General features: G+C 37.2%; 1 protein-coding gene across 1 annotated transcript in view; it reads right to left on the bottom strand.

The window, feature by feature from the left end:
- Positions 1 to 2,059: 2,059 nt before the first annotated feature.
- LOC124722297 (gamma-tubulin complex component 3-like) overlaps positions 2,060 to 14,834 on the bottom strand; it is a 196,228-nt gene continuing 183,453 nt past the window's right edge. The window contains exons 10-11 of the mRNA XM_047247480.1: positions 5,256 to 5,498; positions 2,060 to 2,239 (exon numbers count right to left, since the gene is read on the bottom strand). Of these exons, the coding sequence (XP_047103436.1) occupies positions 2,060 to 2,239; positions 5,256 to 5,498 (423 nt within the window). The remainder of the gene's footprint in view (positions 2,240 to 5,255; positions 5,499 to 14,834) is intronic.

The following is a 14,834-nucleotide window of genomic DNA, read 5'->3' on the forward strand; positions in this document are numbered from 1 at the left end:
TATGTTGATACTTATAGGTTTAAGGAGGCTAAACATCTAAAGTAACCGTCTTCCCCAGGATGGAATCAGTGTACCTCATCTCTCTGCATCTAACATAAATTTTATGTGCAAGTGTGAGAAACTTCCCTAAATATTTGGGTAGCGTGTATCTGAGGCAGGATGTGGGTACCAGCCTGGTATCCACCTAGTGTGATGTGGGAAACTGCCTAAAAACCACATCCAAGTTGGTTGGTACACTGACCCCCCCCCTCCCCCCCCCCTCCCATTAACCCATTGGGTGTATTTTAAGCAGGGCTGGTGTGCCTCCCCATCACAGAAGTGGGCACTACAGCACACATGTCTATCCAGGCAGTTTACAATATACATTCTCCCTAATGGGTTTCATAGGGGAAAAAGGGTGCCTTTCAAGCCCAACTTACATGTATCAGTCATGATACTCGAAATGAGCATACAAACCTACATGGTACGAAAGCGAAAAGGGAGTTCATTACAATGGCTGTAAGATTTTTAATGCCTTCCCTTCTTTAAAAAAATGAATTATTGTTTAGAAACACAAAACTTATGTCAGTTCCTACTGCAAGAGTCATTTTACAGTATAGGAAAGTTCCTGAAAGACCAAGTCCAGTATCCACATACATGTATAATCCATAGGTGTATTCACAGTCTTTATGTTTGTGAATATTTATTATAATTATAATAATAATAATTATTATTTATGTTGTTGTTGTTGTTGTTGTTGTTGTTGTTGTTGTTGTGGTGGTGGTGGTGGTCTTTAGTCCGATGACTGGCTTTGTGCAGCTTTCCATGCTAGTCTGTTCTATTGACACCTCTTTATCTCTGCATAACTACTGCAACCTACATCCACTTGAATATGCTTACTGTATTCAAGCATTGGCCTTCATCTATGATAATAAGTTACTTTGACATACTATACTTCATCTGAAAGTCCTCTGGTTCCTCTTTTCAGTAATTATCTTACTTTCTCCAAAACTTCCTGTTTTTGAAGTTATCCATGATTATATCTTTCCTCTTCTAGGACCTTCCATTTTTAACTAGTGCTCATTTCCTAAATTCAGTTATCTAGATTTGTAGCCCTAATTTGTCTGATGGAATATATTACTTTTTAATTATTTGACCAAGAAAATTATGTAAAACAGCCAAATTTGGTAGGAGCTGGGAATCCCATAACAGTGTACATTGTGTTAACAGTAAAGTCCATATAATTTGATCAATTTTCCAGTTATCAATTTCATAATTAAACCGTATTACTTCTTGGCTCGTTGCAATTCTAAGTTCACAAATTTTGCTCTTTTCCTTGTGGTAAATTATATGTTCATAGCCAAATTCAATAATTATTCATACACTTATCTATAACTAGGGCCAGTGGACAATATTTCAGGCAATCCTCACTTAGCTACCAACACCCAAACATCCACATGCAAATGTTTTAACGAGTCCTTGGCTTGCATTCTTGCAGCTAACAACCAAGAGTCGCTCAAAATGAACAACATGTAATTAGTACTGAATTGAAGTGTGTGTATCCACAAAAGTTATTCAATATGGGTACATCTCTGTGTTAAAGTTACCAAAACAAATGACTTTATTGTGCAGTGAATAGCTAAATGGATTTTTCTTCATACTGTCCCTACTTAAGAACTATAGGGAATGTTAACTTAAAATCCGTAGCCACTGTCAAGTATTTCATGGCAGAATGTGTGTGTGCTCATTTGTGGTGTATAAACTGTACAATTTAACTTAGACAAGCTAATTATTGACATAATACTTGTGTCATGAACCTGGAAAAACTGACAATGTAACTGATGCAGTGTTGTGTCCATCATTTTGGACTTGTCGTTAATCAAATTACAGCAAGATAACAGACAGGAAAAGCAGTGTAACTACTAAGGGACAATGTTATCACAGGTGAGGCACACCACAACCTTAACCTGAAAGTGAGTAGCACAATTTATATAACACCATAGAATGTAAACACATCATTTCATTAAACTTTTATTGAAGAAAGCTCAACAGAAGGTACTGGAGCTGATTGTAATTTGAATCATGTTTGAGACAGATGCTTTCCTCCCAAACTGAGACGACGATGTTGGAATGTGAGAGGTACATTTAGCCTTGAATCTAGTCTCTGGTAGTGCTCGTTGAAGTCGAGACGAAAGCTCAACAGCTGCAACATTTCATTTGGTTGAGTTGTCAACATGAGCAAGAACTTCTTCACCATATCCTGAAACATGGTACCAAATGGATTGTTATTACATCAAGGAACTAGTTTGGAATCTTAATAATGAAATATGTGATTACTCAAACCTTACAAAGATGGGAAAAATTAATTGATTGTCAGTCCCTCACATTTTATTTCAGATATTGAAGGATTATTTTGCTGCAACAGCTTGTTCCTTCTGTCTGTCTGAAGTCTCTACATGCAGAACACTTAATTCCCAGCCAAAACTGGGACAGAAAACCCAAAAATGCAGTGCAACTTAGGGCCATCATTGTGGAGTTATGCCATGCCATTCCAGAAAATTTGTGTTAGAGAGTAATCACAAATGCACGTGTGCGACTTGAAGTTGTAAACCAAAATGGCAGTCATATTAAACGTGTGATTCTTTAGGTTGTATTTCCAAGCTGTACTCTTTACTTCTACATCGATAAATTACAAATCTTGTCAACAACAAATGTGTTATTCATGAAACAAATCTGGTGACTTACCGTGTGCCACTCTGTACCACCAGACGTAGGGAAGTTTGAGACTTGCCAACTGCAGTGGTTTTTCCTCAAAGTCTTCCATAAAATAGTTGGACACCATTGGTGACAGTGGATTCCTGGTGGCAACAAAACTACTGTATGAAACAGGATCTAAGGGTCAGTCCCAGGAAAACTGTTGTTGTGAAATTCTTGAGGAAGCGTAACTGGGACATATGCTCGAATCTGAAGCTCTTCTATGAACATCTACCAGTAGAGGGCATGGTTAAGTTCCTAGGGGTAACCTGGGATGCAAAATTTACATGGATCTGTTGCATATAGAATGTAAGTTCCAAGGCAAGAGGTGCTTCTCATGCACACTAGATGGGCCTGTGGAAAAAATTGGGGTCTAAGTACAAGGAGAATGTACTAGATATACACCTCTGAAGTAAGAATTAGCAGCACACTCACTGATGGGATGGAGACTATGCTGCATACATTCCCATTACATCTTTGTGTTACAATGGAGGCAGCAACAGGTGTATACGGGCTAAAAACTGGAAACCTTTAGTATATCCAGAATTCCACACTCATACAATTGATGTAGTGAATATAGGAATGGTCAGGGAAATGCTGGCTGACTGTGCAATAGCTTTCATCTGCTTCAAGAAACCTTTCATTGTAATGATTGGAAGTAGGGATCAGTGGAAGAATGAACTTCAACAACATTCCAGTGACGGTCGGGTTGACTGACAAGTCCAAACAAAAGGTGGTGTTGGGGTTCGGGCTGGGATAAACGGGGTACACCCTAGACTAAAGTGTGCAGTATCTCTGGGGAAGCTGGCTACAGTATTCCAGGCAGAGAGATTCGCTATATGAGGGTGTGTAGCAGACAATATACACAGGTGCTATGAGACTCGTACCATCCACATTCATCCAGGGAGCTGCCGTGAAATCTGTATCAAGACTTGCAACGAAACCAAAGATTGTGCAGAATGAAATTAATCCTTTGTGAGGCAATGAGAAAGCAGCAGAGTCATGTAGATAACTTATAGTCACAATTTATTTGTACTGTTTACAACTTTTCAAATGAGCAAAAGAGAAAAATACAAAAGACATTCCTATTCCCTATCTCAAACTAAGGAAAGACGGTCTCTTGAGTCATTTAAGGGACAATACAGCTGAAAGACAGCTGAAGTGAGGTTTAGAGTTACAGAATTTGACCATGGGAACTACTGGCTGGAAGAGTTAACATGATAGTTTGTACAGTAACTAACAGAAAAAGTACAAGCATTTGAAGATATCTTTAAGTGTTTGTATAACGCACAGATAATAATGAAAATAAAGAGGTTGCAGAAATAATGTCAGGTGAGGCGTATAATGCCATTTGATGTATGAAGAAGAGAAAGGTGCCTGGAGATGATGTTTCAGTTGAAACAATTAAAGCTAAAGGGAAAGTAATATAAAAGGAATTTGGAAAATTATTTACAGAATAATTGTGAAAGAAGAGAGTTTCCCAAATGTTGAACAATGCTGTAACGGATTTGCTTCACAAAAAAGAATACAGGCATGTCTAACTTACAAGACTATCAGTCTCCTTATCATATACACAATATTAACTAAAATCACCACCAACCACAGAATAATTAACAATTACTAAGCAAAGAAACAAAATACCATACAACAACACAACAGACAATTTGCAAGTCCTGAATGAAACTATAGAATGGAGCAACGAGTAGGAATTATTACTTAGCCTGAGATAAAAATATTTTGAGAAAATAGACTGTTTTAACAACTGCTCTTATGGTAAAGAATACGTACATCAACATTATTGCTTTCAATAGGTTTCTTCCAGATAGTGAGAAGTTTAAAATGGAAAGAGAAGTCAGGTAAGGAAATTCCATACCATCATGTACTCTCATACTGAGATCCTACAGAGCATGCTTAACTGTCAAACTCCAGAAATTTCATTACAGTATACAAAGCAATCAGGACGACAGTTTCATACTTTAAGAGAGCTATAGTCAGCAACTAAGTCATTTTCTGCCATATTCATTTCCTCTTGTACTGGAACTTAATTTTTCTAAGCAGGGCTAAAGACAATATCTGGGTTCAGTGCCTAGTCTGGAACAGAATACAATTCCGTGACCGAGATCATTATATTGTACATTTTGCTGTAGAATGACAGTTCCATTTTACAAGTCTTTGTATTCCACAATACACATAGTACCAATACAGTATTTGTCTGATACATTACCATCTCACCTAATGAAGGCAGAGAAGTTATTTAGCAAAACATGTGGAGTTACATCCTGAGCAACTGATTCTAAATCTGGAAAATTTCACATTAAAAACCTCCTGATGAAAACCTCAGTTATTTAAATGTTCCCATATTCTTTGGATCATAATTGTGACAGCTCACTATGATGTTGAATGAGATGGTTTTACAATTATAGTATGCCTACACTCAAGTCGAACGACAAATTTGAACATCTTAGATTATCAAAATGCACTGGAAAAAGTTTTCACCCTTCAACAATGCCAAAATATGTTACCTGATAGCTTTTTGCCAATATGTTCAATTGAGTGCGCATGTGAGGCAGGAACTTATTTACGAAGTCATTCACCCTTGCAGATTCCCTTTCCTCCATCGTCCTGTCCATGCCAGAATTTTCAACTAGCTTCTCATATTCCTTACGAGCTTCCAGCTCCTCTGATGCTCTGTCATGCAATTCTTGTTCTAGGCTTTGCAGCTGTAGCATCAAACCATACACAGACCGCAAGTGGGCTGTCAAACTCTGGAAACAAATTGAAATAGCTTTTGTTGAATAATTGGAAGCTGCTTTACAATTATTATACTGTTCCTGAAGAAATAATAGTTAAATGTGTTTCCCATAGTTGAAACTTGGCCTGACTGAAGTACAAGTGATACCAAGCATCAATCTTGGCAGCACACACAGACTATCGGTAGGAACACCGAAGAAATTCAGAAATAGTACCTACGGAGGAAAAAAAAAAGACAGGCAAAAACCAAGTGCTGGAAACCAAAAGATAAGAGAAACCCAAAAGATATACAAGGAAAAGATGACATAGCTTCCTAAAGATGAGAGGAAGGGATGTAGAGGAAGAATGGAGAAGGTTCAAACAGGCCATAGTCAAGGCAGTGGAAGAAACATGGGGAAAACATTGACAAAATTCAGACACAAAGAAACTCCATGGTTGAATGAGAGAATTGCAGCAGCAGTCGAGAAGAAGAACAACACATGGAGAGAATGGTTCAAGAACAGAACATAAGAGAGAGAGAGAGAAATGGAAATGACTAAGCAGAGCAGCTTAGAAAATGATAGCATTGGCTAAGAAGCTGTCTTGGAAAAAAATCACTAAAGAAATAGACGAGAATTTTAAGGATGGAAAAGAAGATATTATACCACATATTAGGTAACAGAAGGAAGCAGAAAGAAAATGCTTCAAAAGTCATCAACAGAGAAGGAAAATCAATTGGCAGGAGGAAGAAATTGTGAAAGTATAGAAAGGATACTTCCAAAATCTATACGAGGATCAGGATGAAACGAACACATGTAATGAAACAGGTCAAGGAAGGAAATATCATCTTCACAAAGGAAACAGAAAGAGTGGATCTGCAGATGTCAGATGTAAATAAAGCCGTATGAGAAAAATTTAAAATGGTAAAGTATCTGGAGTAGATGATATTAGAGTAAAAGTGACCAAACCACAGGACCTTTTGGGATTCAGTGGGATTTTTCATTTCTAATACAGTTCTGTCTTCATCCAACATTTGCAGATCAGCTCTTTCTGTTTCCTATGTGAAGATGTTATTTCCTTCATCTCTCTGCATTTCATTAGATGTGTTTGTTTCATCCTGTCCATAAACATCTTGGATGTATTCTTTTCATCCTTTCATAACTACTACCTCCACCCACATGGGTTTTCCCCTCTTTTTTGGTTACTTTTGAAATATTTTCTTTTTGCTTCCTGCTGTCATCTAATATGCAGTATATCATATCTAATACGCAGTACATCATCTTGTCATCGTTAAAATTATCTTCTATTTCTTTTGTGAATTTCTCCTAAGATATTACCTTAGCCAATGCTATTCTTTTCTTTGCTGCTCTGCTCAGTCATTTCCATTTCTATCTTCTGTTCTGTTCCTGAATCATTCTCCCCATGTGTAGTAGTAGTAGTAGTAGTAGTAGTAGTAGTAGTAGTAGAAGAAGACTGGTTCTGCAGTTCTCTCATTCCACCATGAGTATAGTGAGGTTAGCATGGACACATGGAATGATTCCAGGCAAATGGGTAAAGGCAATTATTGTACCTGTTTTAAAGAAGGGTAACAAGGCATTCTGTCAAAACTACAAAACAATAGCATTACTGTGCCACTGCATGAAGATTTATGAAGAGAGAATTTTACAGGAAATCAGAAACAGGATAGAACAACAATTAAGAGAAGAAGAACAACAAGAATGTCAGTCTGGAGGATCAACTATACATGCCATATTTACATCTAGACAGGTAGAAGGGGAATTTGGGGAAGATATCACAATTGCATGGTTAGAATGTAAAGACAAGTTCTGAATAGACTGGAATTGTCAAAAAGAATGAAACTCAGAATCATAAACATCTGCAAGAAATGCCTGAAATGTGTTATGATAGATGGCAAGAAATCAGAATTGCCTAGAACATACAGAGGAGTTCTACAAGGAAGTGTGCTCTCTCCAGTGTTCTTTAATATAGCCATGGACAATGGACAACATAACGGAAGTTTTTCAAGGGTCAATAGCAAATGATATGATGATCTGATCAGAAAATTAGCAGAAACTCTAAGAATAACTAAATACCTGGCAGAGAGCAATTTAAGAATCAGGCATGGAAATAAGCTTCACAAAGAGTGAGATGATCAAAATCAGCAGGAAAAAAGAAGGGAATTAAGTAGTAAAGGAAAAATTATTAAAGCAGTAGATACTTTCAAATATCCAGGAAGTAAGTTAAACAAGAAAGGAAACATCAAGAACGGAAATTCGGAGAGGACAGAAAACTGTTCAAAACTTTGTTTATTGCATATCAATATCAGACACAGTTACAAATCAAAAAATACTTGCCAAAGCAAAGATCATGATATATAAGTCATATCTGCCAATTTTGACCTATGGATAAGAATGTTGGACCTGGACAAAGAAAGGTCCGAGCTGAATACAAGTGAGAGAGGTGCATGTTCTACAAGGTATCCTGGATAAGATGAGAAGGGACAGGATGAAGAATGAAACAATATGAAACACCCTTCAGATCAATACCCTAAAAGAAACTATGGGGAGAAATAGACTTACATGGTTTCACCAGTTTAAAAAACGGGACAAGAAATACTTTCAAGAAGAGCTCTAGAATGGACAAAATCTGTAAGGAGACCAATTGGAAGATCATGAACAAGATAGAAAGACGAGATGAAGGATGATGTGAATTCAAGAGGACTGCAATGGGAGGAAATGCCAAACATTAGAATGTGGGAGAAAAAGAGAAGCTTGGAAGAGGCTCTATGAACGATTGGCTAAAGCATAAACATTTGAGGAGGAGGAGGAGGAGGAGGAGGAGGAGGAGGAAGAAGAAGAAGAAGAAGAAGAAGTGGTGAATAATGTGTATGATAATGAAATTAACTTAGTACATTTACATTATTAAGCAACTTCATTTGTTATTCTTAGCACATATTTTAGGAACAGTGGCACTTCACTCAGTTTGGTGATCTGAAAGTTTGTAATTGAAACCACCTGACTACCATCTATGAGGCATGTTCAGAAAGTAAGTGTACTAGATATCCTTTTTTTTTTACGGTGTATCTGAAACAAATTACATGATATTGTTGATACACTTAATGACAATTTTTCCTTATGGATTGCCATCCTGTTCAGTGCATGTGGTGAGTCATGGCACAAGCTTCTTTATGCCCTCCTTGAAGACTCTCCCAACAGCTCCTTGTCCAACTCCAGAACCTCATTCTCGATTTGCTCAATGGTTGAAAATTTAATTCAGTTCTTTAGTGTCTTAAGAGAGGTGAAAAGCTGATAATTTAAAAATGTTAAGTCAAAGGAATACTGGGGGTAGTTCTGAACATCTCAATAAAATAAGTCCAAGAGTGTCTTGGTGGCATTGTCATGCAACAATCACACTCCTTTTGGCAGCGTTCCCCTTCTTTTGCTTTGAGTGCTCCTTTTCAGTTTTTTAGAGTCTGACAATATTGTTGTGCATTGATTGTCTCCCCATGAGGCAGAAATTTGATCAAAACGATGCCTTTCCAGTCCTAAAACATTGACAACACTTTTTTGTGTGCAAAAGTATGGTTTTGAATTTTTGGCAGATGGATAATTATTGTGACAAATGTCTATTTATCTCAGGCATGTAACAAGCCACAAGTTTCACCTCCAATCACAACAGAGCTCAGAAAATCCTCACTTTCCAAATCAATTTGCTCAAGGAACTCACAAACACTACTGACTCGAAGTTAGTTAGTTAGTTAGTTGCGAGTTTCATTTATCAATGGCATGGTATAGTAGGCATTATGATGTGGAACATGCCAAGCGCACAAGAAATGAACAAATGAAACAAGATTTTTTAAATATATATATATTACAGTACAGTGTTAAAAATTAATATTTCTACTACTTACTCCATTCCCTTAAATGGCACAACACACATATACTTTAATTATAGATTTATTTATTCATATTCAAGAATTCATCTATGGTATAGAAGGAGTTGTCAAGGAGATATGATTTCAATTTATTTTTGAAGCTATTACTGATGTCTGCCAGACATTTTATTTCACCTGGTAATTTGCCAAAAATTGTTATAGAAGCATATTTTACCCGTTTCTGTGCCAAAGATAGGTTGAGCAAATGATAGTGTACGTCTTTCTTTATCTGGTATTATAATCATGAATGTCACTGTTGTTTTTAAACAAGTTCATGTTGTTGAGAACGAATTTCATTAGCAAGTAAATGTGCTGTGAGACTGTTGTAAGAACTCACAATCTTTTAAAAAGATGCCTACAAGATGTGTGACTATGAACCCCACACATTATTCTAACCACTTTCTTTTGAGCAGTGAACACTTTTCGTCTAAATGTTGAGATACCTCAAAATATTATTCCGTATGACATCAGAGAGTGAAAGTATGCTAAGTACGTTATCTTACTAATTTCTATATCCTCAAAATTGGCAATTATTCTGATTGCAAAAGTTGCTGAACATAGTCGCTTTAGGAGATCCAAAATATGAATTTTCCAATTGAGATTCTCATCTGTATGTACACCCAATACTTAGTATGCTCTACCCTGTCTACTGACATCTGTTGATGTGTTATATTTATTGAAGGAACTGTAATTTTTGCAGCAGAAAATTGGATGTACTGTGTTTTTTCAATGTTTAGAGCAAGCGCCATTTGCAGAAAACCAATTAATGACTTTTACAAAGACCTTTTTTGTACCATTTTCAATTGGAGTTTCTTTTACTGGATTAATAGTTCAAATGGCTCTGAGCACTACGGGACTTAACATCTGAGGTCATCAGTCCCCTAGACCTTAGAACTACTTAAACCTAACTAACCTAAGGACATCACACACATCCATGCCCGAGGCAGGATTCGAACCTGTGACTGTAGCAGTCGCGCGGTTCTGGACTGAAGTGCCTAGAACCGCTCGGCCACCGCGGCCGGATTTTACTGGATTAATAATGATGCTTGCATCATCAGCAAACAGTGTCAGTTCAGCTTCTTATTTCAGATAAGAAGGGAGGTCGTTCACATATATCAAGAACAGAAAGGGACCCATGATTGAACCCTGTGGAACACCTAGTGTAATTTCACCATGTTAGATGAAGTGGCAAACTTACTTAAATCACTTGACCCATATAAAGAAACTTTTTGCTTCCTGTTCTGTAGGTATGACTTAAACCACTCCTATGTTATTCCATTTATACCATAGAATTGTAATTTCTCTAACATAATGCCATGGTTCAAATAATCAGATGCTTTGGACAAGTCACAGAAAATTCCTATTGGTTACATTTTACTATTTAAGGACTCTATTATGTGGACAGTGAAATTGTGTATTGCTCTCTCAGTGGAACAGCATTTTTGAAATCCAAGCTATGATATACTAAGTATCCCATTACTGTTGAGATGGCTAACTACTCGAGTACATTACTTTCTTGAAGATTTTTGAAAATGCTGTAAGCAAGGGTACAGGCTGATAATTATTGAAGTCTGTGGTGTCCCCCTTTTTGTAGAGAGGCCTGACAGTGGCGTATTTTAACCTGTCTTTTTTTGTGATGATCTGTAAATTGTTTTGGGGCCTATTTTGCACACAGTTTCCAATGGCACAGTGTTTCTCTTAGTGTGTCTTGCAAGATTGTTGTTGAAACATCATAGAAATTTCATCAAGTGTCAATTGGTGGTCTTCATGAACAGATTTCTTCGTTTTTTGCACCAACTCATCAGTCAAAATGGGTCGTGTTCTCCACTGTTCGTCATGACCACTAGTTATGCCTCCACTGATCTCCCTACACAATTTAAACACATTCATTCTGTTCACAACATCTTTGCTATAAATGGTTTTGATTCGCAAAAAAATGTTGGGAGGTGTTATTCTTTGTGTGAGTAGGAAGCGGATCACAACACTTGGCTCACACTTGGCACAATTCCTTACTGACATCTTTCGTGCGACTAGACACTACAATGTGAGTTCACATACTACGATGTCCTTGCAATGCTCACTCTTGTCAGGGAATCCCTGTCTACCACTCAGTGTTGCCAACACTCCAAAAAACTAAAAACCACAGCTCATTATGGTCACAGTACACTTACTTTCTGAACATGCCTCACACTACCAAAATTTGAATTCTGGCATAATGACTTATAAAAGACAATCATTACTGTTGGGAGCCAAACATTCTGGAATTATTGAACACTGTAATTGTTTAAGCAATTATGCTCAGGTTTTCTAATAGAAAGTTTTGTTAGGTTACACAAGTTACCACCTCTTTAGTAAGATCTGGAGGTCCTATGTTTTCCTGTGCATGCACCATCACCGATTGTAATACTTATGCCAATGCTCATTATTTATTTTAAAATTTGTTATGAAGGTTTGGCTGTCTATTGAGATGTGACACATTCAAATTTCCAGTTAATCAAAATACAAAACTCAGATATGTCTATGAAAGTACTACTAAACCTAAACACAGAGGAAATTGAATAGAAATAAATCATAGTGTTGAGATACCAAAACCTGTGCTTCATGTCATTAATTCTCCTGTTTCGTGGTTGACTTGCACAAAAATCTGCTGAAATGATCTGCTGTGTAGTTATATTTCCTATAATGTGAAAGTTGTGTGTTCCTGTCCAGTTTTTAAGACACATTTCAGTAGTACAGTCTGCTGCAGCAGTAGAAGCAGAAGCACCGGGAGCAGCAGTAGCAGTAGTGGGGTAATAATAGTAGTAGTAGTAGTAGTAGTAGTAGTAGTAGTAGTAGTAGTAGGGGATAGCAGTAGTAGTAGTAGTAGTAGTAGTAGTAGTAGTAGTAGTAGTAGTAGGGGATAGCAGTAGTAGTAGTAGTAGTAGTAGTAGTAGGGGATAGCAGTAGTAGTAGTAGTAGTAGTAGGGGATAGCAGTAGTAGTAGTAGTAGTAGTAGTAGTAGTAGTAGTAGTAGGGGATAGCAGTAGTAGTAATAGTAGGGGATAGCAGTAGTAGTAATAGTAGGGGATAGCAGTAGTAGTAATAGTAGGGGATAGCAGTAGTAGTAATAGTAGGGGATAGCAGTAGTAGTAATAGTAGGGGATAGCAGTAGTAGTAATAGTAGGGGATAGCAGTAGTAGTAATAGTAGGGGATAGCAGTAGTAGTAATAGTAGGGGATAGCAGTAGTAGTAATAGTAGGGGATAGCAGTAGTAGTAATAGTAGGGGATAGCAGTAGTAGTAGTAGTAGGGGGTGGTAGTAGTAGTAGGGGGTGGTAGTAGTAGTAGGGGGTGGTAGTAGTAGTAGGGGGTGGTAGTAGTAGTAGGGGGTGGTAGTAGTAGTAGGGGGTGGTAGTAGTAGTAGGGGGTGGTGGTAGTAGTAGGGGGTGGTGGTAGTAGTAGGGGGTGGTAGTAGTAGTAGGGGGTGGTAGTAGTAGTAGGGGGTGGTAGTAGTAGTAGGGGGTGGTAGTAGTAGTAGGGGGTGGTAGTAGTAGTAGGGGGTGGTAGTAGTAGTAGGGGGTGGTAGTAGTAGTAGGGGGTGGTAGTAGTAGTAGTAGTAGTAGTAGTAGTAGTAAAGTCAGCATTAAACTGTGGGTACAGTTAACTTTGATATTAGAGACAGTAATGTGATAACATTCAAAAGAAATTGTTGAGTATGATAAAGTTGATGATGTTCAGTACTACTTCAAGTTCTAATTAAATTTTCTATATCTTAGTTTTCCATACAGCCATACTAGAGGTCCTGCCATTTAATGCAATCTAAATCCAACCACAGGATTATCAGCCAATTACAGGAGGTAACTGAAGCTGCTCTTGACAGTAAAGATAACTACTTGGAACAGTGGAAATGAGGAAAAGCACCACTTATGTGCAGATAAATGGTCAATATTGCACAGTTCAGTTAAAAGAGGATGAATAAGTAGTAGTAGTAGTAGTAGTAGTAGTAGTAGTAGTAGTTGTTGTTGTTGTTGTTGTTGCTGTTGCTGCTGCTGCTGCTAAGAAGAAGAAGAAGAAGAAGAAGAAGAAGAAGAAGAAGAAGAAGAAATAATGCTCCAAACATTGTGCATGTTTCTGACCATTTTAAGCAGCCATGGATCTATGATATTTCCAAACTGGGGTAAAAACTATATAGTGGTGATATTTTTATGTAAATCTGGAATTGTCACATTCTTCCATATAATTTGTGTGATGTCCTTGTTCCTCCTCCTTCCTTGTTCTAACAAACAATCTTGCCATTACTAATTCTGTAACTATTCCTGCTATTGTCGAATCTTACTCTCTGGTTGATTTCATTAACACAACCACAATCACTGGTTTAGTAATAACACATTTCTTCTCCGGTTAGGCATTATTACATGTTATACAAAGTGTTTTCTGACCTAATCCTAGAACAGAATGAAATGGCTGCTAACCAGGGACTGTACAACTGGCTCATAGTAGTTCGCAATCTGGTAAAAATTTTCTGTCAAAATTTCATTTTCTTGGATACACCAAGAAGATAATATGTAATCTTTCTCTCCTGTTAGTGTTTTTTTCCACTCTGGTAGTCTGAATCTATGGATCTCACTAATAATTATAACGAAACTTATCTTCTGCACACCCAACCAAACCAAATAAACTAACAGTGATTAGTATTCACCCGTTTGGGTTTATTCGGTTCAGCTCCTATAGCCCCTTTGCTTTTTGTCTGTGGGAAAGTTTTTTATTTCTAGATGCAAAGAAGATTCCCCTGGCAGAGACAGCATGTACACTATATGCACACATTCAAAAATCAATGTATGATGCATTCAGAAATCAACGTAGAATGTGTTCATAATCGTTCAAAAACCCACAGAGATGCATTTCAAAATCATATGAACAATTGATGGACCAATGTGTGCTGGACACTAGGCGGTTTGTGAAACATGGATTTTTTCCTTCAAGAATATGAATTTGGTGCCCCCAGAAATTGCTGCCCGGGGCAAATGCCCGACTCCTCTGTTTTCTTAACACTTTTTACTACATCACTTTCTTGCCTGTGTGTTTAGTACCAGTTTTTCAGTTGATTTTAAACTAACTTTGCAGTGAGCTGGAGACTTGATTCTAAACATAACTCAGAAATGAATGATAATGCACTATTAATTAGCTTTCTTGTTGGCCTGTTTGATTTATAATTTCATCCAACTGTTTAAAATTCATTGAGAAATACCACACTTGACACTAAAAAGCAGAAAATAATTAAATAAAAATAAATTTTTAGTATAACACTTCTTAAATTGGACTGCAAAGTATAAAACAATTTCTCAAAGCCCTGATCAGATTTGTAACTCCATACAGATAGTTCTGAAAAATTGTGTTATTGAATTTTTAATAGCTATGAAAATATTTGTAAAATATATAACGAAAAACATGGGGTGCAT

This window comes from Schistocerca piceifrons, chromosome X (genome assembly GCF_021461385.2).
Source record: "Schistocerca piceifrons isolate TAMUIC-IGC-003096 chromosome X, iqSchPice1.1, whole genome shotgun sequence".
NCBI lineage: Eukaryota > Metazoa > Arthropoda > Insecta > Orthoptera > Acrididae > Schistocerca > Schistocerca piceifrons.